General features: G+C 55.9%; 2 protein-coding genes across 3 annotated transcripts in view; one reads left to right on the top strand and one right to left on the bottom strand.

Annotated features, from left to right (window-relative positions):
• Positions 1-27274, top strand: part of PTGES (prostaglandin E synthase) — a 112137-nt gene that overhangs the window by 21286 nt on the left and 63577 nt on the right. The window lies entirely within an intron of this gene.
• PRRX2 (paired related homeobox 2) lies at positions 1082-27274 on the bottom strand. Its single transcript, XM_069031749.1, has 4 exons — positions 27031-27274; positions 7434-7618; positions 7081-7259; positions 1082-6515 (listed from the first exon to the last, which is right to left on the bottom strand). Exons 1-4 carry the CDS (start codon positions 27272-27274, stop codon positions 6380-6382), a joined length of 744 nt encoding a protein of 247 aa, XP_068887850.1. The 3' UTR covers positions 1082-6379.

Here is a 27274-nt window from a genome sequence, read left to right as displayed (position 1 = left end):
ACAGTTTGGTGCTTAAATAGGTACAAATTGAAAGAGGAGAAATTTAGGTTAGACATTAGGAAGAAATTTTTTACTGTGAGGGTGGTGAGACACTGGTACAAGCTGCCCGCAGAGGCTGTGGATCCCAGCCCTGGCAGAGTTCAAAGCCAGGTTGGATGAGACCTTGAGCAACTTTGGTCTAATGCAAGCTGTCCCTGCCCACGGCAGGATGGGTCGGGAGTAGATGATCTTTAAGGTCCAATTCCGCCCCCTTCTGTGGTGCAATGTGTGAATGTGATTCACACAACCAGTACGTGTCTTCCCTCAAGGTGTCTGGAGCTGGGAGAAAAGCAAGTGGAGACCCAGCACAAGTCACTTCCCCTCCCACACTCTTTTAGGTGGCTCAAGCCTCTGGATCCCTCCTACCCCTGAGCACTGGACACACCTCTTCCTTACCTGCCTGCACCACTTCCTGGGTCTCTCTTCATCCAGACCTTCCCCTGGTGGCCTCTGGACCAAGATTCCTGTTTGGGCAGCTCTCCTTTAACTGAGATCACACTCTTCCTTTTCTGCCCTCCCAAAATCTCCCATTCCCTCTAGCAGATGGGATTTTGATACACAAATCCTCTTATTCCTCTTGAAGAACTGAGATTGCTGTGACTTGTAGAGAGAATGAGAGGAGCCAGCTCTACAGGCATGGGCATCCCAGAAGGGAGTCCTCTGGAGAAGATAACGGTGCTTCCCTGCTGCTCTCTGGCACATGAGGATGAAGTTGGCACCGGTAAAACTTTTTCCAGCGGGCGTCTTCCATCCCGACTGTGGGGCTGAGCTGTGAGACGTCCCCTGCTTCATACGTGGGGGCTCGCCCCGGGTAGGGGGGAGGGAGCCGGCCGGGTGCGGAGCAGAGCAGCGCGATGGGGGCTCGCCCTCGGCCCGCCGGGCTCCGCGGGCTGCGCTGCGCTGCGCGGGGCTGCAGCACCCTCGTGTGGCTGCGGGACCCTGCGGGGGGACTCGGGGACCCTGCCCGGGGACCCGCACCCACGGATTCTCTCCCCCCACGTCTGCTGGCCAGAGAGCTTGGGGTGCAGCTGGAGGTGTTTGGGGTGGAGGGAGGGTGCCATTCCTTGGGGAATGGGTTGAGGGGGAGTAGGCTGGATCTGCTCTAGTGCCCATCAGCCTCTCCGAAGCAGGCAGATGCAATGCCAGATCCAGGGAGATCCTCCCGTCGCCTCAGACTTGCCCTTTGGCAGTCACCTGGTTGAAAACAGACTGGTTTGAGGAAGGAAAGAGTTTGTAAATGTCCTTGCAAACTTTCCCTGCTTCTGAAGTTGTGGTGTATGGATGCAACGCTGTGCATCTCCATGCAATAGTTTTTCCTTATACGTGATAACTTCCTGGGCTTTGTGATGCCAGCTACAAAAAGAACCTTTGCTTCCTCCCTTCTTCCCGAGTAATTATAAAGCATTACACCCCCTGTGGATAGTTACCATCCAGCTTCTCTGCTGCCTTAGGTTGCTTCCCTGTGGGGTCGGAAAGAATCAGCAGTGAGCAAAATATCTGCCGCAGGGAGGAGATGCTCCTTCCATATGGAATGTAGAGTTTGGGGTGAGCATCGCAACCCCCAGGACAGGAGCATTGCTCCAAAAGGCAGGAGGGGCTCGGCTGCTGGGAGGTGACACGATGCTGTCATGGGAACATGTGTTTCTGCAGTTTGTAGATGGTGCCAGCAAGAGGGTCTTCAGACCTTCCTGTTGCCACCAGAGGGAGAAGGGCTCAGCAGTACAACGGTAATGGGAAAGGAGGATGCTGTAACCACAATATGACTGTAATTCATTCTGGATGGGGATAACCAGGCTGGTGTCCCTGTGAGCTGGAAAATGTGAGCTGTTTTGTCTTGCTGCTGTGGCAGCCGATTCTGATGACAACACAAAATTGTTCTCATTAAAATATTCTAGGGGCAAACTTCAGCTTTTCATCAGTCAGCAAGTCATGCACAAGTGTCAGGCTGTGGGGTCAGAGACAAGGAAAGGGGGTCCAGGAAGATCCTCCCATCACCTGAGATCTGCCCTTTTGGAATCACCTGGTTGAAACCAACTGCTTTGAGGAAGGAAACAGTTTGCAAATGTCTTTGCAACCTTCCCCCACTCCCAAAGTTATGGTGCATGGATGGAGACCAGCTCTCCTGCTGAAATTAGTACTGGTGATGGATGTGCCCTTCCTAGGAGGAAAAATGCCCCTATCCTGGAAGAGGAGAGGTTGCACAACGCCTTTGAGCTCCTCTTCATTGACAGCCTTCCCCAGTGCTTCCCTTCCCTGTGGAGTGCAGACCCTGCCAGGTGAGCTGCAGCTCTCCATGCTTGTCTATCTCCTGGTTTGTGGACCCCTCAGATGTCCATCAGCTCCTGGGAGCTGACTGACCATGGGTTGGGACCTTCTGCTCTAGTGGGAGATGAACTGAAGTTGGGACAGTTCAGGCAGGAAATAAATGACATATTTCCAGCAGTCAACAGTAATGAGTCACTGGAGGAATCTGCCCTGGGAGCTGTAAGCTCATCAATTCCAAGGGTCTTTTGACTCAGGGCTGGATGCTCTCCAAAGGGATGTTCTGCACTGGCCACATGCTGAGGATGAGGATGCCGCTTGGATGATATTCTTTATGCAGGAGGTTGGACAATTGGCCTTAATGATCTACAAACCACTTACTGAATGAATAAATAAATGGTTAAAAAGCAGCAGCAGAGCAGTTTGATAGGGACGGTCAAGTGTCTGGGACTGTGGTGGGCCTGGAGTGATGCCCAACATGGGGACCTGCTCCTGCTGGGTGCTGCAGGGATGAAATGGGATGAGCCTTGTCCCCTTCTAGGGAAAGCTGGAATGCGTTGTTTAGGGGTCCTTCCTTCCTCAACCTTGCAATCCACAGGATCCATGTGTCCCACAAGCCACTGGTGATGGGAGGAACAAAGGTTGCTGCTGGGAGGGAGCTGATCCTGTGGCTTATGGAGCTGAGCCCCTCGGGGTATGTGGGATAGCACTGCGGTCCCCCTAGCTGTGTGGGGGGATTGAGGATGGCCTGGGAAGGAGGAGGAGGTGACAGAGGCATCCTGTAAGTGACACCATGAGAGCTGGCCTGACAGGAGGCTGCTGCATTTCAGCAGGTGAAGGCAAATAAAATGTTTACAAGGGAAACCCAGGTGTCCCTTCTCCTCCCAGCCCTCACGGCTCCTGGAAGTCGGCAGGGCAGCAGTTTTCTGCACAGGCAGTTGAATCCCTGCTACATTGCACCAACACACACACACCCCCACCATTAACTTTCTCAGCCTCTCTGAACACACCATACCTTTGATCTCCCCAATATCTTGGGGCAATGGATTTCAGGCTTTATTTGTGATGTGAGGACACTTTCTGCCTTGCTCTCTAATCCTTTCCTAGCAATTCCTGCCACTTGACTTGCTTCCTTTCAGTCTGCACTGGGCATTTTCCCCATGGCACATCTTCCCACTTCTCCACACTGCATTAAATCTGCTGCTTGATAGCTCAGCACTGTGAGCTCCTGGAGCCCTGTTTAACTTCGGCTGCCTCAACTATTTGGTATCACCTTTGCCTGACCACGGACTCCCCCTGTTTTGGTGCTCAGTGCCTGCTCTGCACCCATAGGCCTTTGCTCCCTGGAAAGTGCTCTACAATCTGATGGTTTATTCCTACCCTTTGGTTTCTTTCAGCTCAGTTTCTGTGTGGAATCTGACCCTTCTTGCTGCCTCTTACTTCAATTTCTGCCCAGGCTTCTTGTCCAGGGCAGGTGGGGAAACCACAGTGGCTGGTGATGAAGAGTCACATCCCTATCACATGCACTGACACGTCTCTACTCAGTAAAATATTTATTCCTCCATTATTTCACAAGAGTTGTTTTTACAAAAACCTTACAAAAATTTCCAAAACACAGACATGCAGAAGAAAAAAACAAATCCACCATGGATCTTGTTACAAGTAATTGAAATGTACAAATAGAAAGGGCGAGAGAGAGCTTAGATTACAATAATCCCTCGGTCCTGCTACCCCTCCATGGGTGCAATTTGTATCTCTTCTTGGTGAGTTCAGCATTGAGTGACAAGCTGTGATAAGCTGCCAAAAGCACAGCAAAGGAGGGGGCCTAAGATTAGGAGCAAATGTTTTCAAATATATATATACATATAGATATTTAGTGAAGAAATATTTATTCCCTGCTTTTTTTAGGTTTACAGAAACAGCATCTGCAAACTATTAAATGGGTTTATTTTCATTAATGTTCTCAAAGAGGCAGTGACATTTATATCCCTGTGGTTTCATCTTGTATAACCGAAAAAAGAGCCTTGTGCTTTCCATGGGAATAGGACCCTCCCTGCCCCCTCCTCCTGCCCCAAGTGGTGTTTCTTAGGGAGGATGATTTGATCCACAGTGGATCCCTCTTCCCCCTGGCTTGGCAGGTCTCTGTGCAGTGTGGGGAGCTGCGTGCTCTTCTTCTGGCATGACAAATGGGAGGGATACCAGCCCTGGAAATGTGGATGGGGGCAGAGGGTGGGTATTTAAGGTGACACTGCTCCCTGGATGAGGTGGACAGTGTCACTCAGGCTGTGCTCTCTCCCTGCCTGCCAAGCTTGAGGAGGAGAAGGTAACTATTCCCAACTAGGGGCTGCACTGTGGAGCAGAGAAAGCAGGGGCTGGAAGCAGGATGGAGAGTGGTTCACTCCCAGCCAGAGGAGATGGGCTCCTCTCCTGGTTCTCCCATCAGGTCTCCAGCTCCTGGTGCTGGGTGAGTCCCCCCCAGGCTGGCATTGCCCTGCAGTGCAGCTGAAGGCTCCAGTGTCACAGCCACTGGGTCCAACATGCAGCTGCAGTGAGAGCGCCAGTGGGAATAGGAGAGGATGCTCCTGGGAGCTGTGGGGACTCAGGTGGGCACTCTGTAGCTGTGACACTTTCAGCCTTGGTGTCACTGACCAGAGATGTTTACATGGAGGAGGCACTTCAGCAATTACTCTATATGTCCTCAGATCTATTGCTGCAGCCCCCAAACCAACCCCTTCTAGGGAAGTAGGGCTGGTGTCTTCACTGTCCAGGCCACCCCTCTGAGTTGGTGGTGTCCCCACGCTTGGCTGGTGGCTCTTTCCAGTGGGTGAGGAAAGGGTGGTCTGGTTTCCAGTGGGCTTTGTCCACAGGGACACCACACCCCCACCACTCCGGCTCATTCCCCATTGCTGTGGAATTGGCAGGGGAAGGTGGAGGCTGCGTCTCTCTGCAGCTCAGTCCCATGGGCTGGGGCCAGGTTGCCCACCCCATGTCCATCCCCCTGCACATCCCACCTTGGAGCCTCATTAGGCTGCACAGCAGGGTGGCATGAGGGGGAAACCATTTCCTTTCTGCAAAACCAAAAAAGCCTCCCCCATGGAGTTGCCGGTCCCAGACCCCCGAGCACATCTGCGGAGCTGCCGACGGGGAGGCTGTGCCTCCGGAAGGCGAAGCCTTCGTTGGCACGAAGCGCTGGGAGCCGCCTACTCAGCTGAAACCCAACAGCTTTTTCCAATTTTCTCCCTCCCTGGGACGGTTCAATGACCTGGGGCTCTGCAGAATCGCTGGCAAATCCACCGAGGCAGGGCAGCGGTGCCTGCATGGGGATTGGCAATGCATCCCCAGCTCACAGGAGAGCTCACAGGCTCCAAGCAGGTCTTTTGAGATGCTCCAGCTCTGCTTGCCCCTCTGGGAAGGGACAAAGCCTGATGCCATCAGCATAGGCAGCTCCTAAATGCAAGCAGCACAGTGCAGAGGGCTGGCCTAGACTGGCCATGGCATGGGTGAACCATCAGCTTCCCAAAGTCCCAAACTTTAGGAAGTCCCAAACCCCACACTGCGGCTGGGGTTGCACAAAGAAATGAACACATGGATCAGCTTTGGCACGCACAGTTGAGCGCCGCAAGTCACAGCCCGGTGGAAAGAGGGGCTCATGATCCTCCCACGCTGTCCCTGCGGGAGGAGAAGACCCAATAACTCTTTGGCTCTCTGGGCAAGATACCCAAATTGGTCAAATCCAATAGTCCAAGATCCTTCCATGTTTGGAAGCAAATTCTTGTTCCCTTGGCAAGTCTGTTTGTCCTCAAAGAGCGCGTGGGGGGTATGTGTGTATATATAGCCGTTATTATAAGGGTGTGCGAAAAGCAAGTTTCTAACCAAGTTCGCTCCATATGTGGCTATAATTATGTGCCACTTCGGCCTGGGACTGACTCTACCTTCAGAAGGGAAGGGAAAAGGAGAGAAGATGTGGAGACATTGGATGAGTGGTATGTGTGTTGGGCAGGCAGCGGATTTGTCCTGGACCGGCACAGGAGCTCCACGCTGTATCCTGGAGGAGGCCATGGGATGGGATTTGCCCTGCTCAGTTCACGGTCGGCACCTGGTTCTGATGGAGGCTGAACTCTTTGGCTTTGAGGCGCAGGCTGGCGATGCTGTTGGCCATGTTCACCCCTTGGGTGGGCGTTGCGGTCCCGCTGGAGCTGTAGGAGGGCACAGTGCTGCGGGGAGGGAGCAGGGAGGAATGAGGCAATGGCCCATGGAGAAGTCCCCATGCCCTTTGTGGTCCTGCTGGCTTCCTGGGCCAGGCTGGCTGTTCCCTCTTGGAGATCTCTCACAAGAACAGCCAAGGCTTCAGCATTTTTATGTGCTTGGATGGATGTGGGAACCCCTCAAACTATGCACCAGGAGGCCCTGCTTTGTGCTTTTGGATGTGATGGCTGAACATGAACAGCTGGGAACCAGAAGGGACCCATGCCACCTCCTGTGCTGAGATGTGGGAAGGGTCAGCATGAGGCCAAGCAAATCCCTTGCGAGGACCAGGGTGCCTGCTCCGGCCCCGAAATGCAAGGAGGCAGGGAAGCCTGCTCAGCGTTGGGCAGCGGATGCTCAGACAGGGTTGAAATGGTTCCCAAGGCCAAGTCAGACGACCTCCTTTCAGCCTCATAAAACTCCCCAAATCCCCAGCAGTGGCACAGGGCCGCATTCCTGTGGCAGTGGAGTGGTCTCTAGGCAGCCCTGCCCCACAGCCACCTCCTCCTCAGCTCCTCCAGAGCCTCCACCTACCTGTATGGGGAGGTGCTGGTCCAAGAGAGATACTCTGGGGTCAGTGCAGTGGGCCGTGGTGCCATGGGCTGCTCAATGGCTGCTTCTTGGCTGTAAGATTTGAGCAGTGATGCCGATCTGTTGGCCAGCATCGCCCTCTCATTACGGCGGAACTTGGCCCTCCGGTTCTGAAACCACACCTGTGGCAGGGGGAAAGGTGGTCAGTGGGGACCCAGTGCGAGCAGGGATGTCCCAAGCATCTGTCCTATGGATCGTGGTGATGTGCAGGATGGAACAAGGGAGGGGACAGTCCCTGCTCCTGTCTGGGAGCAAGGCAGAGGGTGTTGTTTTCTCCCACACAAACCTGTGCTCACCTGGACTCTGGCCTCGCTGAGGTTGACCCTTCTCGCCAGCTCCTCCCGCACAAAGGCGTCGGGGTAGTGCGTCCTCTCGAAGACCCTCTCCAGAGCCTGCAGCTGGCTGCTGTTGAAGGTGGTGCGGTTCCTCCTCTGCTTCTTCTTCCTCTTGGCTGCCCCGCAGCTCGGGCTCAGGCTCTCACCTGTGGGGAAAGAACAGAAGCCAAATGAGAGCCAGACCTCTGTGAGACCCCACAACTCAACCAAGTTCAAGCCCTCCTGGGGGTCTGCACTGCCCTGCTCTGTGCCAGCCATGCTCCCTCCAGGCACCAGGGACTCTGTGGGAAGCAGCATTACGTGCAACCCTGTGATGTCCATGAGAATCAAAACCTATTTTGGGACCTGCTGGAGCTTAGGGTTAACCCCAAAGTTTACCAAGGCCTGTGGTGGTTTCACATCTGGCTCAAACCATGTGGGCCTGATTTTGAATACAGGTCTCAGTGTATTCTGGGGCTGCACTTGATCCAAACTGGAACTCAGCTCTTGCTAAGACTTTAAGTCAAGCTTTCATGAACGGTGATGAAAATGAAGCACCGAAAAACCCCCAAGATGCAGGTCTCAGCTCCCACCTCCAGCAACCCCCCGAGGCCCCAGCTGTGGCATGTCCCCAAGGTGACACAGGACTGCAGCCAAGCATCTGCTCTTCCAGCCGTGGTCTTGAGAGCTCAGAACGAGCAGCACCGTGTCTCGCAGGGCTCAGCCTCCGCAGTGTTTATTTCTGGCTTTGCTGGCTCATGGAAACTTGAAGCTGAGGGTGTAGTTTAGTTTCTCAGTATTGATCTTGGGCTGTCAGCCAAGCTGAGATTAATCTCTTCTTTGTCACTAATATCATAAGGTTTGGGCAAGTTTATGAAGTCTTTTTCCGAGACACCCAGTCAGCTGCCTGCAAAGGCTTCATGGGGAGCACGACTCGCTGTCGTTCTCCCTCATGGAGGTACTGGTTAATGATTCTTTCTGTTAATAAAGCATCTGGATCCAATCTGTACCTACTGGTGGGAAAGCATTTTGGAATTACTTGAAATGTTAATAATTTTATGACATTCTGATTCATGGCAGGGGTATTTCTGCTCTATATCATTGCAGAGGCCAGGGTGGCAGAACTCACCACTCCCTGAGTATGCTCACAAATTAAATGCTTGCTAATAATATTGTGATACTTATTTAATAAGTGCAGTATTTTCAGATGATACTTGAGCAACAAACAAAATCTACTGAAAGGGATATTAACTCTTCTGTTTCTAGACACCATCAAGCTGTTGAGCAGGAGGAAACTACAGGTTCCAAGATCTTTAAGGTCAGAAAAACCTTCTTGGACGTTAACTCTGAATAATTCAAGCCATGAAACATCCAACAGTAAGTTTTCAATCAAGTACCTAAGACCCCTATGTGCCCAACTACACCACTCTCCCAAGACCTCTCTGCAGCCACTGGCATTTCTCTGGGTCTTTTATTATGCTGTAGGTGCAATTTGGCCTTGGTTGACCATCTACAATCTGTGCTCTTGTACTTTGGCCATGGCCTTCTTTGTTGGGTAAAGACACAATGGACAGTGCCTGAAATATGCATGGGTTTGAGGCCCTTTCCCCGGCCAGGAAACCACAGGCTGCACTTCGCCACCGATCGTGTTTAAAGGCTCACAAATAAAATTCTCAGAATTCCCTCCAGCACTTGTTCCTGCAGCTTCAAATGTTCTGCCAGTCTCTGCTTTCCAGTTGCCCTTTTTAGTTAAACTCCTTTTTTGGTCCTGTTTTCCTTCAGCGAGCTAATGAGCTGCTGGATTAAAATACATGAAGTCTAGCCATGGTTGTCCCTGAGTTTTCTGGGAGCCTGGGACTGAAATGGGAACCATCAAGCTGGGAAAGAGATACAGGATGTAATGGAGAGGTTTCCTTGTGGATTTATGACCATGCCACAGGACTTCTGGAGAAATGGCAGATCAGGGTTTGGTTCAAAAGGTGTAGTCACAAGAGCACGCACTGTCCCTCACCAAACTGGCAATGATTTCAACAGAACCCTGGGAAATGTATAAATAAAATTTATAAACCCCCTTTGGCTTCATCCTCAATTTAAACATGGCTGTAAGACTTTTCCATAAGTGATGGTTTCTCTCACCCACTCTAATTTGGCTGAAAGAAAGGAGGAGGAGGAGGAGGAAAGTTTTCTTAAATTAATTCTCAATCCAGTTCTGTAGGATCTGGCTGGTCTTTATCTCCCCAAACCCACAGAAGGAAGAGCTAAAGAGCCACAGGAGACAAGTGGTGCTGAGTGCTTCCCATATGGGGTTGGCAGTCATGCCGGGATCGAGGTTTAAGACTGGAGTTGGGTCAGGATGTGTCCGAGCACCAGCGGTTCCTGGGTTTTTGGAGACCTGCAAACCCCAGGCCATGCCAGTTTTGGGGCATTTTGTTCAGCCTCTATTGCTGCTTTTAATGGAGGGACCTTCCACACCTTTTCCAGGCCATCTCTGTATGGCATGGAGGCAGCTCCACACATGGAGTGCCTGCCTGGATCCTCTGCTCTGCTTAGGGATGAGCCTTGGTAATGCATCTACATCTTTTCCTCCTTAGCTCAGGCACTGCAGGCTTGTGGGACCAGACAAATACCACCCTAATAGCTGGTGGTGAGTGTCTGACAGGTTTACAATGTACAGTCAGGCTGGATCTCTTCTATAAGAGACGCTTTAATAACCCCGAATCAGCTTCCCAAAAATGAGCATGGCCAAGTCCTCTGCGGCATCAGAGAAGGAATGGGAAGGGGGATGAGTTGGGTCCCCCAAAGACACCCTGTCCTCTCAGTGCCATCAGCGGGACTTGGATTTAACCAGAGCTTCTGACACCTTGATGGAGGAATTGGAAACCAGTTCCCCACCCCGATGGTCTTCCAGGAATAAGAATTTGTACTTGCACAAAGTTAAAACCAGCTCACCACCATCACTGTTCTGCCCCAAAGCAGTGCTTGGGGAGGTTATGGAGAAAGCCAAACCCTTGCCTTTGTCAGGTATAATTTGGGGATTCATTTGGGCTGGAGGGACCAGTTTGGTTGGCCAGCCCTGAGGTCAGAGGGGCTCCTGAGCCTTCCCTCCAGCCACCTTCCCTGTATTTATCTTTCACTGATTACAGTTTCCGCTGAAAGGAAAAAAAATGCAGGGAAAGGGGGAAAACAGGGGGGATAACATTACTGAATAACGAAAGATGACATGCGGGGGAGGATGGGGAGAGGGAGGCGAAGGGGCTTTGCACAAAGCAGGATGGGCCCAATGTGCATCACAAAAAAAGCCTTCAATTGTCCCAGAGTGTTAGAAAAGACAGGAGACTTTTCACCCATGATGTGGATGAGTTTTGGGGTGCTGGATGTGGGCTGGGTAACCTCCAGCCTCCCCTCTGGGCTGTCCTGCCTCAGGCAGTGCTGCCCAAGAGCTGCAGACAGCCCGGGAACAGCACTGGGCCCTACAGATGCCATGGGGTGCTGGGAGTCACCCCAGAACCCTTCTCCCTGTGGGAGCACCAATGCTGGCAAGCCTGGACTGTGCCACACTGAGAACTTGGGAGCGACGGGTCCTGCCCCATTTGCAAAGGCAACACCACCCCTGGCTCAGAGCCGTGCTGGTCCAGCTGGGCACCGGCCAAGCCCCCTCCTCCGACCCTTGTCTTTTCCCTCTGTCCTTCCATCAGTTTTCCATAGGAAGGACTCGGCAGATCTCAGCCTTGGTGCTAGGCTTGCCAAGGGGGGCCCTTACATTGGCAGGGCCCCCAACCTCCCACAGCTGCTGTTGAGCACTGTAAAGAGGTAATTTTCACTCGATTTCCACCGAGGCTTCGGTTTGGACTTACGAGCTCCATTAGTGCACAACAAATGGCCTCAGCGCAGCTGTGATCCAGATCAACCAGCACTGAGAATCCAGCAGCTCACTCACCTGAGCCCCGGAAACACAGGCAGGGATACTCCCTGGGGATGTCTTTCAGGGATGGGCTTTATTGCCAGCCATGCTCAGTCTCCCCTCTGGACACCCAGTTTGGGAGGTTTCTTTGCAAAATGCTCATCCAGAGGGTGGTGGTGTTTGCCCAGCACCGTCCCTGCTACCCCAGAGGGTCACTGCAGCCAACTGCCAGCCTGTCTCTTCCCCAGGTGGTGCTGCAAACCCCTCTCCCTATGAGCACCATTACATCCTGGGACAAGTTTTCCCGAGTCCAGCTCTACCACTTGGCTTTGGGGTGCAAATACCCCCCTTTTTCAGGGACCAGGTCAGAATGCAGCAAGTTCAACCCTCTCACACAAAAAGCCCAGGCTACATCTCCTCCAACGTGTTTCATTTTCCCTCGCACCGCAGCCCCCACGGCCCTGAACAGTTTTCTGTCATTAAATTATTTCACACGTTCCATTTATTTGCGAGCAGTTTGCCAAAGACCCTTTAAGCTTTAAATTTTTCACACCCCCCCAGCCAAAATGATCAAATCTGCTGTACCATTTACTTCCCTACTACGCCTGGAATGGCATTTTTTTCCTCCTTTTTTCTTCTTGGGTATAATTTAAGGGTTGAAATAGCCTGGAGGGAATTAGCTGTAAATTCTTCCTAAGACAAATAAATTCAGCCCTCTAAGTTTCTATGTTTTTCAAACTGTTGAGAGACATTTTGGGTTTGTTTTACTTGAAATAATGATCGTGGCATATCTGACCCTCAGGCTGCGGCTGGCTCTAGCCAAATAAATAGCTTTTATTAATTAAGGTTTATCCTTAACAAATAAAACCCCAATTTGATCTCGGCCGGCTGAATTAGCAAAAATAAACAACGGGTTCTCTGGGCACTTGATGTGGATTTAACAAATTAACGCTGGGCCTTCATCAGGGAAGCCGCAGGGTGGTGGAGGTCTTTTACAGCCAAGAAATCCTTTGGAAAAACAATGTCTTTCGTTTCTCCCATGGTCTCTCTCGGTAAACATGTGCACTCCCTTCATCCCTTCATACACTCGGGGGAAGCGAGGAGAGCTCCGGCGATGACGTCTGCCAAAGTTTCATGTGCAATTGTTTAACTTGTTCCTCTAAATCATGCCATGGGGAGGAAGCGTTTCCCTTCACACTGCAGCGAGCTGGAGCAAAGCTCTGGGGTTTGGGAATTGCCCCTCCGTGGTGTGTGCCCACTCCAGCTCCTTTTTATCCCACAACCTTCAGCTGAGACACCCGAAGCCAAGGTGTGATTTGGGGGTGCATGAGCTGCCAAGTGCAGATGATCCCTCTTTCCAGCAGCCACTTCCAACACTGCTCTGCCTTGAGAGCAGTTAGGAAAAGCCTGGGAGCCCGGGGGGGTTTTATCAGCCCACACTGGGGCTTTGCAGGAAGGAGGGACAGCAGGAGGGATGCTCCACAGGCCAAACGGAAGCTGGGCTCTTGTCCCTGCTCATGGGTGCAGGAAGGATGGGGTTTGTTGCAGAAGGGATGGTGTGAGATGCCTACACCATAATGGGTCTTTAATCTCCCCGAATCATTTTGGAAAGCCTGGGGGGCTGAGAAGCAGACAGGAACCTGCCCCTCCACATGTGCTGGGTCACCCAGGTGCGGTGCTTTTCCTGCACCCACCAGCAAGCCCAGCCTGGGTGCACAGGACCAACACAGCACCAGCTTAGGGGCAAAACCGTATCAGTGAAACCCCCATTTTCTGCATGATTTCAGCCCAGTATCCAGGGGAGAAGCCCCTTAGGGCCACCAACCCCTGCCCACAGGACACTGGCCCCAGCTTTGCTTGGCACGATGCTGTGAGGTCCAAACCCATCCTGGGAACAACCATGGACGTGGGGGACAAGGTGTCCCTGGGGAACAAGGGCTGTCAGCCCCTCCCCAGGCTCCCCCACTGCTGGGAGAAGGCTCCCACTTCCTCATCCCAACCCACTGCCGCTCCCTGTTCCCCCTCCAGCCCAGCCCCAGCCTCGCAAAGACCCTGGGAGTGCTGAAGGCTCTGGGGGGAGGTTGAAGCTGGGGGGGTCCAAATGTGCTGAGTCCGAAGGAAACTTTCTCAGCTCAAGTGGCGTACATGAAAAATTTAAGAGAGGGGCAAGTCCCAGCTACTGGAGAAACATTACAGCGAAATGTTTCCGAGGATGTTTCACCTCATTAATTGTGAAAAAACTGAAACGCTGACACGTTTTTACAGGCTGCCAGTTTTGCTGGGGGAAAAGTGTCTCTGTTAAAAAGGAGCAGCAAAAGCCTGGACCAAGAAAGAGGCCAAGGCTGTCCCGGAGGGGGCCTTAGCCTGTGCTCACTGACAGGCAGCAGCAGCCTGTTTTATGGTTATAGAGCTGCCTCTGCACCAGCCAGAAACCACCCAGCACCGCAGTTTGCTACCCCCGGCCACAGAGATGCTGAATTTTTGGGAAGATCCTGCTCAGCAGTGCTGCAGCCCCAGGCATGTTCCATGCACAGCCCTCACCCCCAAAGCGCAGAAGGTTTTCCCCTTGCACTCCCGGATGGTGTGTGGTGTCTGAGCACCCATCACAGCAAGTTCAGCTGAAAGTCTGAACAAACAAGGAAGGTCCTGGCTGAGCCAGCAGCATCCCTGCATCCCAGTGGGGATGTGTCCAACCTGTACTGGTAACTCAGTGGTGGCACTGAAGCCCTTTTTTAGCTCATTATTAGTGCAGCAAATTTAGTGGGAACATGATGCTTAGATGGGTATTGGGAACAGAAGGAATGTGAAGAGGAAGATTCCCATGTCATGGGACACTGCTTCCCCTAGGGATGGTTCCAGCCAGCAATTAGCCACCAAATTCACTGCTGAGAGCTGTGAGTGGATTCAGAGCTGGCTCTCCAGTTGGCTCTGGAGCAAGGGCAGCCGTGCTGCAAAACCCAGGTGCACAAGAGGGACAAGATCAGGAAGTCACAGTGAGGAAGGAGGAAGATAATGAAAACAATGAAGAAGGGAAGCAGATGCTGGAGATGCCAGGTGAGAAACCAGCCGGCCGAGTCATGGGCTGTGATTTAGAGAGGATGCCCTGGAAGTTGAGAACTGCTGAAAACCACAGCGCTGCAAGCAAAGCCCTGAGGCTTTGACGTGCTCAGGAGTCCCTGAACATTCCCAGCACTTCCCACCATGCCAGAGGCTACTGCCCCGGCCAGAGGCTCCTGCACAGCCCAGCACGGCGCTCACCCAGCTGAGGCCAGGCCCTAGGAATGGTGTTTTGGCAGGGCCAGCTCCTGCGTCAGCGGAAGCATTTAATGAATTAATTGCAGCCACATTCCCTGAAGGAGGAGGCAGGGTTGGTGGGATGCTGTCAAGCCTCAGGGAGGGGCTGGGGAACATCTTTGGCCACAAAGCTCTGGTGCAGTAAGGAGAGTAGGCTGAGCAGCACAAGAAGTTCCTGTCTACTCTCACAGGGATCTGCGAGAGATGGTGCCATCACCCACCTTTTACCTGGGGTGGGAACGGCCTGTGGACAGACCTTTGGAGAAGGTGACACGGACACATCCTGCTGCCGGGCTCACTGGCTCAGGATGCACCCCAGCATCCTCGCTGCAGCCCCAACCCTGCGCGAGGATCCAGACCACAGAGCCTGGCACCATCAGCATCCCCTGACACGCCTGCTCCAGAAACAGCCTCGAAAGCCTGCGACAGCGCTGGCACCCAGTGCAGGGCTCACCAAGGCCTCTGGCTGTGCTTTCCCAGCCGCCTGGCTCCTGCACCCCGGGAGCCGGAGCCAGGGCCATTGTGGGGCCGCGGGGCTCAGACTGCCTGGCTGCGCCCGCTGACGGTGGCACTGGCCCAGGGCAGCCAGCCCGGACCCAGAGTGCTGAGAGCACCCCTTGGGCTCGGTGATCTGCAAGAGAAATGTTCCCTCCCAGGACTGTGCAGCGCGGGGTGACCCCAGCCTGGCACAGGGCTTTCGGGAGCTGCCAGGAGCATCCCGTGTGTTCACAGGAGGCTGTGGCTGCAGCCTCACACAATGGGCTGTCCCGGCTCCAGAGCCACCACTGCCTCCATTGTGTCAGCGCTCCATGGGGACAGAGCTGCGGAGGAGCTGAGCTGGGGCAAAGCTGGGGTGCTGCTCCCCAGTGAGCACCCAATTTGCCCCTCAAGGCACAGTGAGGAGGAAAGGCTCCTGGGAAAGTCCACTGTCTGCACAGATCTGCTGGGGACAGTGGCTTTGAGTGGTCAGGATCAGGCAGGGTCTGGCATCTTCCCTGCTCATAGCAGGGGAACATGCAACTCAAACGGGTTTGCATCCCTCTGGGGTCCCTCTTTTCTTAGCTGGGGTCACACAGAGCCTCCAAAAACTCATCCACAGTGGTGCCAGTCTGGATGTCCCCTGAAAATGCCAAAGAGGGGAGGGGGACACAGGATAGATATTGCGATGAGTGCTCCCAGCTTCATGCAGGGATGCCCTGAGAGGCTGTGTCAGACCAAAGGGCTCTTCAGGCGAATGTTTGTGGCTGCAGGGCTGGGGGTAGCAGGAGCTGAAGCCCTCCCAGCACAGCCAAGCGCCTCAGGAAAAGACACCGTGGTGGGTTTGACTGATCCAAGCCAAGTTCCGAGCAACACCAACCAACGGGGGAGCAGGAATTTTCATTTTGTTCTCCTGTGAATCTGCCAACCCCCACGGTGGAGGCCCAGGGACCCAACAAAAGGCGCTGGCTCTCCCCCAGCCACCACCAGCCAGGAGCCTTCCTGGCAAGGAGACATTCACTGCAGAGCTTGCTTTCATCTCCCAGCCAGGAGACCTTCTTGGGGTGGGATGACAGCAGTGCTTGGGCTGTCCTGCACTTCACACCACTGCAGCACCCTGGGATGCTCCTGGGGATACAGCCCCCGGGTGCCCCTTGGGGATGCAGCCTCCCCACTTTCCCAGCTCGTTAAAACAGCCGAGCATGGCAAGTGACAGCACCGTGGTGGCTCACAGATGTGTGAATGGGCCTCTGTGGCTCAGGGAAACAGCCAGCCCAGACCCTGTGCCCAAAATGCTGGGATTTGGGTCAGCCCCAGGCACTGCAGCAAGGGGTATGGGCAGAGGGAACAGCCATGGCTCCCCATTAGCCACTGGAGAGTGGGATGGTGGGACAGATGATGGGCGATGCCAGCACAGACCCCACTGCCCTACATCAGGGCTGAGCACGGCAGATGCTGCTTCCCTTCCCATCCCACAGACTTTTAGGCACCATTTGGTGCATCCATGATGCAGCCACAGAGGTGCCAACATCGCTCACACGCAGCCACCTGACGTAATAGGTTACCTGGTTTCCCAGCAGGGCACAGACATGTGTAATTAATTAACTAACACTAATGAGACTTGTGCAAGCCCTGGCCCAGGAGTAGCACCTGCCTGCGCTTGCAAAGCACCACCAAACCCCTGGATTTTATGCAAAGTGAGTTTTCCTGGGGGCTGGGAAGGGGATGGGGGGTGCCTCAGGCCATCATGGTGTTGAGAGCTCACTGGGACTTTTGCTCAGTGTTTGAAAAATAAAACTAAATCAGCCGGGGCTGCATAGCAGGAACGTTGTGTGGAGGGCTGGCTCCCAGCCAGGGACCCCTGGCATGGCGATCCCAGCCTTCCTCTCCTCCCCAGCCCCCCCAAAAAGGTGGTTCTCTGAAATTTAATAGGCAAAAGCCCAAGCAAGCCAGCCCCAATGGCATCTGGCACTGAAATCCAACACCAGCCCCACGAGGTTAAAGCAGAGACCCCATTGCATCAGGGTCATTGCCAAGAGGGGGAAGGAGATGGGTAGGGACAAGGGGGAATGATGAGAATCTCCATGGCATCCCCTCCTGCTGCCCACTGCCACTGCCCCAAATTGCTTTTATTTTTTGAGGCCAAAAGGGTGTTTTTCACACCCAGGCCAACAAATCATGGAGCGCCCATTTGATCAGTGAGCACCAGCAGCTGCTGAGAGCCCGTTCCATGGCCACCACCCGTGGACACCAGCATGTCTGGCCAGGGTATGGGATGGGTGTGAGCCCCAGTGGGACCCCATCCCAGCCCCACTCCAAGGAGGACCCTCGTGGGCGCCTGCACGCACAGACGTCCCAGAAGCCCCTGCCAGCAAGCAGCATCGCTGTCCTCTGGTCTGGTTTTCATTTGAGGTCGGTGGCCTCTCGCCAAATTTATTGTAAAACATTCATTTTAATAAGTGGCTTGTATCTTTTTTTCTTTTTTTTTAACTCAGCCTGGTTAACTGTTTCCAGGTTAAAGCAGAACCGTGCACAGCAGGGACGCTGGGGATGGCAGGGGGGACAGGATCACAGGCAGGTGGCTGGGGGCAGGTGCCAGCCATGGGGAGGACACCAGGGGATGACAGGATGGAGACAAGAACATCAGGGTCCTGCTTCTACAAAGGCCAGCAGAGCTGAGACCCTCACCTTCATCACTCCAAGCCTTCATCCCCTCCAGGTCCCCAAGGAGACCAAGTACCCTCCTGCCCCACTGGGCACCCTGACACGCTCATACAAAATTAAAACTTACTGCCCAGTGGGTAACGGGGTTATGTCGAACATGCAGAGGGCTTCCCGAAGTGGACGTTGCCTGGTAGTTTAGTTTCAACATTTGTTTCAAGTTTTATAAACCTCTAATACTAATAGAAATGCTTGAGTGTCTTTTAATTCAAATGAAAACATTTTTTTTTTAATTTAAAAATTCCCCTGAGGTATTTACAACCCCCAAATTACAGCCATGTGGCCGGCCCAGATGAGAAAGTGAAATCGGTGAGGAAGGAGCGTGGCAGCTGCTCCAAGCCCAGCCCAGCCCAGCCCTGTAGTGGCTGTCCCCATGTCACCTGTGTCCCCTCCACAGACTCTGCTTCACACCTTTGCTGGGGACATGGGATCCATGGAGTGACCAGCCCCTGGAGCTTTCAGCCACGGCTATCCCCAGCAGGATGGCATCCCTCAGTCTTTCTTGCCTTCCTTCTGTCCTTCCATTTTTGTCTTCTCTCTGGAGCACAGTGGGTTTGGGGACAGGAGCTGCCCCTGCCCATGACCCATCCTGTGCCCTCCTCAGCTGTGCTGCTGCCAGACCAGGCTCTTTGCACCCCAGTGCTGTGTCTGGGGTCCCCTGAGCACTCCCCTGCAGCATCACTGCTAGTGCCACCCCCGACTCACTCCTGACAGCCCTGGCAGTGCCCTGTGCAATCCCCCCTGCTTAGCAATGCCCTGCAGGACCTGGGGTACAGTGTGATTCCCCTGAATGGCTCACTGCAATATGACTCCCCCTGCAGTGCCCTGTACAGCTTGGGGTGCCCTGTAACCCCCCCACACACACATTGCAGAGCCCTGTACAGCTTGGGGTGCAGTGCAATCCTCACGCCACCCCAGCAATGCCCTGCGTGACCTGTGGTACAATGCCGACCCCGGTACACCTTGGGGTGCAAAGCAACCCCTCCAAACACACTCTGCAATGCCCTGAACAGTCCAAGGCTCAACACAGCTCCCCCCGCCGATGCCCTGCACAGCTCGGGGTGCAGTGCCCAGCCTGGGCTGGCTCCCGCAGCCGAACCCCCCCAGTCCCAGCGCTGCCCCCGGCTCGGCCGCGGTGCCTGCGGGGAGCGCCGGGCTGTGCCCCCTCCCCAGCGCCCCGCTGCCATGTGCTCCCCGCCGCTCCCCCGGCTCCCCTGCCATGTGCACTCCAGTTTCCTTGCGTGTGAAGCCTGCAGCCTCTCGGATTCAGTGGCTGGAAAGGATGGCGCCTCTCCACATCTGGTTCAATGCGCGAGCCTGGCGCCTGGCTTAGCCACAGTCTCCATTCAGAGACACACAGACTTTAATAGACTCATACAATTCTTCCTGATCTATCACTGCAGCCGCAGCTGAAAAGCTGCTTTATTATATGCACTCAAAGGGGGATGAGGAGGGAAGGGGAGGGGGCCGGCGGCTGGCGCTGCCGCTCTCTAAAGGCTCCCAGCCCGCCCGGCATCCCCCGGGACCTGAACTGTCCCCCCCAGCCCTGCCCTGCCTCCCAGAGGCTGTTTTCCCCCCAAACCCGCAGGAAAGAGCAGCACCGCAGCCTCATTATCTCTCCTGTTCAATTAACACCCTCCAAGCTGCCGTTTGCACCCGCACCGTACACGGGTGGGGCTGCAGGCACGAGGTAGCAAAGGGGACCCCGCCTGCCCCCCTAATATCCCCAGGATGGTTTCACTCCCCCACAAGCTGGAGCAATTTCTCCCAATTCCTGCAACATCAGCATCCCATTTACCCCGCAATTCCCTGACTGAGGATCCGCAGCCGGAGCTGTCGGCAGGGGCTGCCCGGGGGTGAGGAGCTGCCCCACAGGCAGGCACCGCACCGCCCGTGCCAGCGATGCCCCAGCAGGTCCCAGCGCTGGGCTGGTTCTCCCAGGGGCAGCTCAGGGCAGGGGGTATCTGGTGAGGGATGCTGAGCATGGACAGGGCATTTCGTCACGCCGTGGGAAGGCTGGAAAACATCGCCCGCTGCCATGCGTCCCCCGGGCAAACATCAGGAATGCCTCAAGGGCGAGGGTAGGAATTTTTGTGTTAATTCTCGGAAATTTAGGGTTGTCCAGTGAAAAACAAGCAGTTTTGCAGTTCTGGGGCGGTCCTGGCCAACGGGCATCGGAAAACCGCCTTGAAACCCCAAATCAGGCCTTTCTCCCCAAAAGCGTTGCTGTTCCCATCTTCCCTGACCCTTTCAGGCACCACCAAGACCAGGGGGGTTGCTGCCTCTGCCCGCCACACTTCCACTCTTGTTCCCAGTTGCTTGTTCCAGCCAGGAAAAACCTGATCTGCATTAACCCTGGTCTAAATCCTTGCTCAGTCCCAGCTCAGCCCAGCCATAACCCATTGCCCCAGCATTTTAAAGGATGCTCTGATCCAGTTCCCTGGCTCAGGGATCCCATCCTGGAAGGATAACTCCTTCCAGCTTCTGCTCATGCTGCAGGGATGGAATGAGGTGCCAGTGTGGGGACACCAAGCCTCTGCCAATCCCAAAGCACCTGAATCCCATCCTGCTTCAAACCTCATCCCTTCAGCTCAATGATTTTACAGCTCTGGGGAGATAATTCCCCGTGGCTGAAGGAAATCAGCCTCGGCAGAAGGGGTGATCGGCCCCACTCCCTGGGAGAGAGGAGGGTTTCTAACGAGGCAGCCTCAAAGCCCCAAATCATTTCATCAGCCTCCCAGCTACAGACACACGCCCAGGCTCTCTTAAAATGCTGATTCGTTGAAATTCACCCATCTTGGCTGCGCAGAGTCGAAATTTCATATTTTTCCTGTGAATCAGCCCCATTCCCTGAAATAACAGCCCAAAAAGAGAGGGGAAATAGTCTTGCACTGAGCTGTTCCTGGTCGAGCGAAACATAACAGCCCAGGGGGAGACAAGCAAGGTGTCCCTGCACCCCCAGCACCCTCCTGGGCTGGGCATGGCTGTGTCAGGGGGTGTCTGAGCTGCTGCTGGGGACTAAAGCACATCAGTGGGTGCTGCCAGGACTCTCAGTGAAGTGGGGCAAAGCCTTGTGTCCCCACAACGTGCAGGACCCCACTACTGTCCCCTCTGGACACTGTCATGCTGTGATTCTGCTGCTGGAAAGTGGTTTCAGAAGGAGCATCCCCCACAGCAATGCCTGCCAAAACCCGGCTCACTGGGGGTGCCGAGCAGAGAAAAATCCCAGCAATGAGAAGACAGGGAGAAAAGCGATTTTCCTGCCCTCCTGGCCCAGCCAAGGCTGCTCCAGCTCTTGGGCTCCCCCAGCAAGAGAGGAGCCATCTCCCCACGCCCTGGGTTTGGGTTTTTTCCCTTTACCCTCTGGCAGCAGCTCTCCCAGCACAGAAGTGAGCACGTGTGGGGATCCCGCAGAGCCCTGCAAGCGCTGCAGGAACGTGCTGGTATGTGTTTCCCTGTGCCCTGGGGAGGGCTCAGCATGGGCAGGGCAACTTCCTGGGGCCCCTGCTCCAGCCCAGAGCCCCCTGAGCTGGGGCGGGGGGAGCCTGGAGCCCAGGTGGGGGTGTTCAGCTCATCCGGGGGCAGATTTTCCCCAAATCAGAGCCCTGGTGTCACCAGTCAGTAAGAGCCTGACAGCACCCAGGGCACGGGGAGGAGTGGGATGGTGACCCAGTGTCACCATGGGAGGAGCAGGAGGGTGAGTGGGTGTCACTGTGGGAGGGGTGGGATGGTGAGTGTCTGTCACCCTTCAAGGCTGGAGGGCACAGGGAAGCACAGAGAGGAGGTACCAGGGTGAACCCCATGCCAGAAGCTCCACGAGACCTGGGGTTTCTTCCAGCTGTGACCCCCCTCCCTGCCTGTGCCTGGCAGTGATTTGTGCTGCTCTGGCTGGTTTTGTAGGGTGGGGACCTAACTCAGCCCCTTACCCTGCCTGTGCCGTGGGAAAGCAGCACTCCCACCCCACTGCAGTTTTTGGATAGGTGAGACCTGAGGAACCAGTTTCCTCCTGTCCAGGACAGGGGACCATGTGCAGGACAGTGGTCCTGTGGCAGAGGCACAGGATAAGAACCACAGTGCAGGGTGTCCCCAGCTAGGGAGGGGGAAGCCTGGCTGCAGGGAACACACTGCAGGTTGGGGCTGTCCCCTGCATCAGCCTGGGGTGTACAGGATGGGTCCCTCCCCACAGCCCCTTTATTCCTGACTGGGATATGCTGGGCTCTCTGTGAGTGGCTGGAAACCTGCTGGGTGAGCTGGGACCTGCCAGGCTCCCCATCCATCCATCCATCCATCCATCCATCCATCCATCCATCCATCCATCCATCCATCCATCCTTGTCACCAGTCTTGCACCAAGCACGAACAAATGTGGAGGGCTGGGAGGTGGGCCAGGGTGGGGAGCTGCCACACGAATTAACTGGCACTTACTGACTAATGGCTGATGGACGCTGCACTGGCGACCTGCCAGCATCAGGCACTGGACAAGTGCTGTCCCCTCCCCTCGGGACCATCCCACTTCAGCAGCCCCAAGGGCACATGGGGAAAATCCCCTTGTCTGGAGTTCTGCAGCCCTCAGAGCCCTCCAGGCAGGGGGGTGTCCCCAGACAGGCGCTGGGGACAGGGAGGGTGATGCCTGGTCACTGAAATGGCTCCTGTCCTGCTGCCACCCCCTCGGCTGGGCTGGCCTTACAAGGACAGAGATGATTCACCTCCCCCTCTGCTTCAGATGCCACCGTTCCCAGCTCTGCCAACAGGGACTGTCCCCCCCAAGGGCCCTGCCGGAGATCTGCCAGCCTGGGAGGGCAGCCAGGCACCCTCAGCTGGTGCTGTTTTGGGAGTGGTGAGGGATGATGGGTGCTGTAAACGCTGCACCCCAGCCCTGCTGCCCCACTCCAGTGTATCCCAACCTCATCCCACATGCCATGGCAAGCAGGATGTGGTGCCACCCCAAGCAGCAGGGACCAACCCCTCCTTTAGGGAACAAAAGCCTCTCCTCAGAGAGCTGAGCCACATCTATCAGACAATTCTCAAAGCCTGTTCCCCTCCACAGGGGCTGAGTTGGGGTCCCTACACCACTGCCTGTCCCTGGTCAGGCATCCAGAAACCATGGAAAGCCTCCCAGCAGAGCAGCCTGAAGGATGTCCAGCAGTTTTGGGGCTGTGGAAAGCAGATGGGTGCATTGGAGAGAGACGTCTGATGGGTCTGGGGTTACAGGGCAGGGGGGCCTCAGCTGGGTCCAGGCACAGGGGATCGGCCACGAGTTAATGACACTGGGTTTAATTGTGGCCGAGCCATCTACGTGCACAGATGTCTCAGGGAGGGCAGATCCCCAACGGCACATCCCGGCCGTGGTGGTACAGAGCTGCCTCCTGCCAGCGCAGCCAGCCAGGTCAAGGTGTCCCCGAGCTGCACCCACGTCTGATGGGGACAAGTGGTATTTAGGAAGGTAGAGCAGTACAGCCAAACTGTCCTGGGAGCCAGGACCAGCACAGTCCCTGGACTGGAACACCACAGGGACATCAGCTGGGATGGCTCTGCCTCAAGGAAGGTACCTGTGCCCTGGGAGCAGTTTGGGGCTACCTGGGGCAATCAGCCACCACTTTAACTCCAGGACCAAGTCCATTTTCCCCTCTGATACCATGCCCCTGTCCCTCCCTGCCTCACTTCTCCCTTTTCAGCTACCCTGGTTTACATAATTAAAGCAAATTTGTTGTAACAACATCTTAATCCCCCCTGCCTCTTGGAGTGCTGCTTCTTCTCTCCTCTCCTTCATCACTGCTCTGCTCAGCATCCTCACAGCCCCAGAAGAGGTCAGAGGGTCCCAGGGGATGAGGAAGGGGCTTCAGGCACTGTTCTGAAAATGGGATGTCCAGGGGCCACTACATCTCCCTATCCCACTGCCAGGTCCCAGTGGCTGTAGCCAAATAAATGGTCAATGCATGCCTGCCCCATGCCAAAGGATCCCCTTGGAGGGGCCGCAGCTCAGCTGTGACAAAAGTGACTCTGAGTTTTCAGCCCCAAAGTGGCTGCCGGAGCCAGTGCACAACTCCCTCTCCCATCCCCAGGCGGCACCAAAAGTAAGTTCATTGTTTGAAAAGCCATCAGTCAAGGCTTGCTGGCTAAAATTACCCTCCTGCTTTATCATCTTGAGAACATTAAGGGCTGTTGTTAACAGATGTTTCGCGTTACACATTATTTGTTAGTCTAATGAAAGGAGGTGAACAAGCTTTCAAGACCTCAGAAGTTGTGCCGAAGGTTTTCGATGGGAGGCTGTTGCACCACTCCAGGGGAGGATGAAGATGAGGATGTGGATGAGCTCTCGCCACCCTGTTGACTTTTATTTGCCTGGCTTGTGGGATTTCTGATTTTTGGGTGTCATGAGAGCAACGTGCTGCAGAGACATTTGTGTTCATCATCCCAGGAGGATGCACTGGGTACTCTCAGGGCCAGTTTGGGGCTGTGGCCAAGGCTGAGCAGCCCCTCGGCTGGAAAGGGAGTTGGGCATGGCTTTTGTGCTCAGTGCCAGCGGGAAGGGATGTGCCAGCCCTGCAAGGAACTGCGGAGGGGCTGCTCCTGGAGGAGAGGTGTGCCAAGGGCCCAGACATGGGGCTGCCTCCAGCCACCCTCTCCAGCAGGTAGGGCTGCGGGGTGGGGGGGCAGGTGAGCTCAGGAGGGGGTTGAATCCCCTTCTGCAGAGAATAAGCCCCTGCCCTAAGTTTCTCTGGCCGTGCCAACCTCCAGGAACGGAAACTTCTCACTGCTGCTTCCCTGGGGAAGGGGAGGGGGCTTTGTCAGGGTTGCAGCCTGCTGGGCACGGCCTGGGGCTGCCTAAAGCATCCCTCTGCCAGCTCTGCCAACGCAGCCCCCCAGCCCCCAGCGAGCCCTGCCTGGGGCAGGGGTACCAGCAGCTTCACAGCAGGTTCAGGGCTGCTCTTCCTCCAACCCACAAGCACGACGACCCCGATGGTTCGTGGCTGCAGCACAGAGCCACATCCTGCAGCGAGATGCAGAGGCACCGTGTCCACTTGCGTTCTTAACAAACCCACTGCCACCAGCTGCGGGGCTCCAAACCTGCATCTGGCAGAAAAACCCCACGAAGAAGAAGAGGAAGATGAGAGAAAACCCTGAGAGGCTGTTTTGCTTCAGGATGCCAATAAAAGATAAGGTTACCAGTAAAAGTTCCTTTGCTGTCATCGCGCCGATGCCGAAAGCATTGCAGATCTGGAGCCAAAGGCTGGTGCTCACAATGCAGCACTTTTGCCTGGTAGTTCGAGTCTCCCCATCTCAGTTTAGGAAATTGCATCCCAGTTAAGGCAGTGCCAGCAGGTAAGAGATCTCAAAGGTCCAGCTTTGCGTGTGCACAGGTTCTTGTCTCTGTCTCCTTGTTCTCTTCCTGCCCACTGCTCTCAGCTCCCAGGTATTTTTCAACATCAGAAATGCTTCCACCGCTGGGCAGCTTGTCAGAGCATTCCAGATGCTGATGGTACCTCCATCCACGCAAGCTTGATGGGACAGGTGCTAATGGGAAATAATCTCAAATGGGCCAGCAGCGCTGGGATCTGCAGACCAAACCCCAGGGCCCCTGCCCCAAGAGGAATGGGCTTTTAGGGTGAAAAACGGGCTTGTAGTGATTGTGCAGCCTCTCTCTCTGTGTTTTGTATCATGCTGGGTCCACACTGAGTTCTTTGGGTGCATTAGGAGCCCAGAAGGGCGGTAGTTTCTCTGCTGTTTTGCAAACAGCCCTGTGAGACCAACTGACTGCTGCGGGCTGGGCTGGGTTTCCAAAAGCTGTGCTGACCCCACACGGAATATTGTCCCCCCCTACAGACCCACAGGCAGGAGAAACCCTCCCCACAGCCCCAAAGCCACTGCCAGAAGTACAAACAAAACCCAAGGGAAAGGGAGGGAGGGTGGAAAACAACACTGAAAATACCAGATACCATCCCAAAAAGCAGCGCCCAGCCTCAGCCAGCCCACAGCAGCATGAGCAGAGGCAGGCTGGGGGCTCAGGGGGGCTGCTCCATGAAGGAAGGAGGTTGTGCAGGGAATGAGTTGTGGGCTCGAGAAAGATGCTTCAGACCTGCACGCAGTGTAGGAGCCACGGGAGGGGACAGAGAGAGCACCCGGGGGGGACTGAAGGGACTGAGCCCCCTTCAGCCGCAGATTCCCGGGCGGGCTGTGCACCCTGGCCAGGCACAGGTCAGACCCTCGGCAGGGCTGTCAGCACCCCAGGGCTGTAGAAAAGCCTGGGGTAGCACAGCCCAGCCGGGAGAAAGATTTGGGGGGGTGCCACCCCTCGGGGAGGGCACCTGGCCAGGGCTCTGGGGATGGCGGGGCTGCACCCCCACCCCACGCTCTGCCTCCCCTCTGTCACCGCTGTGTCCCGAGGGGACACTCTGCTCGAGGGGGCTCTGGGGGCTGTCGGCTGCCCCTGTACCAGGGCTTTGCCCTAAGGATGGGGCGAACCCTCCTCACCCCCGCCCCAAGGCCGGAGCGGGATGCGCGGGACCGGCGGAGCTGCGCGGAGGGATGCGAGCGGGATTGTCCCGTTAAAAACGCGCCTCCGGCCAGGACCGAGCGCCATGAAGCCGCATCCCGGGCCGGTCCCGTTCTCCTCTCCCAGCCCCAGTTCCGTCCCCGTTGATGCCGGAGACACGGAGCTGCGGCCGCCGGGACGGGACCCGCTGCGCCCGGCTCCCCACGGCCCCGCCGGGCCGCCCCCGCTCCCCGCGCCCGGAAACCGAGACGGGGAGCCCCGGGGGAAATGGGGACCCCGCAGGCCGCGCAGCCCCGCACCGACCGCCCGGGAACGTCGCGTACCCGACACCTCCGGTGCCGCCGAGGAGGCGGCCGGCGCGGGGTCCCTGTGCCCCCTGTCCCGCTGCGGGGTCCCTGTGCTCTCTGTCCCGGGGGTCCCTGTGCCCTCTGTCCCGGGTGCGGGGTCCCTTTCTCGCGGTGCGGGGTCCCTCTGCCCCAGCCGTCGCGGGGGTCGGCACCCTCGCAGCTCGCCCCGACGGGGGTCCCCCCTCCCTTCCACCCGCTTCCCCAGTTCTCCCCACCCCACTGCCGGGGGACACCGACCCCTTTTGTCCGTGGTGCCCGGCCCGCGGCAGGGGGGACACGGCGGGGACACCGCATCCCCAAAGCTGCCCCATCCCCGGGGAGCCCGTCCCGGGCCGGCGGGACTCACCGTCCTGGGGCGCTGCCTCGCTGCCGCTGCTGCCTCCCGACGGCTCCGGGATGGCCTTGCCGCTACCGGCGGGCGGCGGACCGGCCGCGGGGGTCCCGTTCATACCGGCCGCCACCTCCTCCAGGTCGAGGAGGTGGCTCACGCTGAAGTTTTTCCGGCTTTGAGCGTTTTCGGGCGGCTCCGGGCCGCGCACGGCGCCGGGGGCGAACGGCTTGTCCATGGCGAAGGCTGGCGCCGAGTCCAT

This window comes from Aphelocoma coerulescens, chromosome 17, assembly GCF_041296385.1.
Source record: "Aphelocoma coerulescens isolate FSJ_1873_10779 chromosome 17, UR_Acoe_1.0, whole genome shotgun sequence".
Classification (NCBI taxonomy): domain Eukaryota; kingdom Metazoa; phylum Chordata; class Aves; order Passeriformes; family Corvidae; genus Aphelocoma; species Aphelocoma coerulescens.
Note: the sequence above shows the minus strand (reverse complement) of the source record. Positions and strands in the feature narration are given on the sequence as shown.

Bases quoted from the DNA above. Each gene is read 5' to 3' on its own strand.
- PRRX2 (XM_069031749.1), bottom strand. From the start codon at position 27,274: ATGGACTCGGCGCCAGCCTTCGCCATGGACAAGCCGTTCGCCCCCGGC. The intron at 7,619-27,030 runs GTGAGTCCCGCC...CTTTCCCCACAG, and splicing joins CGAGGCAGCGCCCCAGGACG to GTGAGAGCCTGAGCCCGAGC. The intron at 6,516-7,080 runs GTAGGTGGAGGC...CCCTCCCCGCAG, and splicing joins ACCAGCACCTCCCCATACAG to CACTGTGCCCTCCTACAGCT.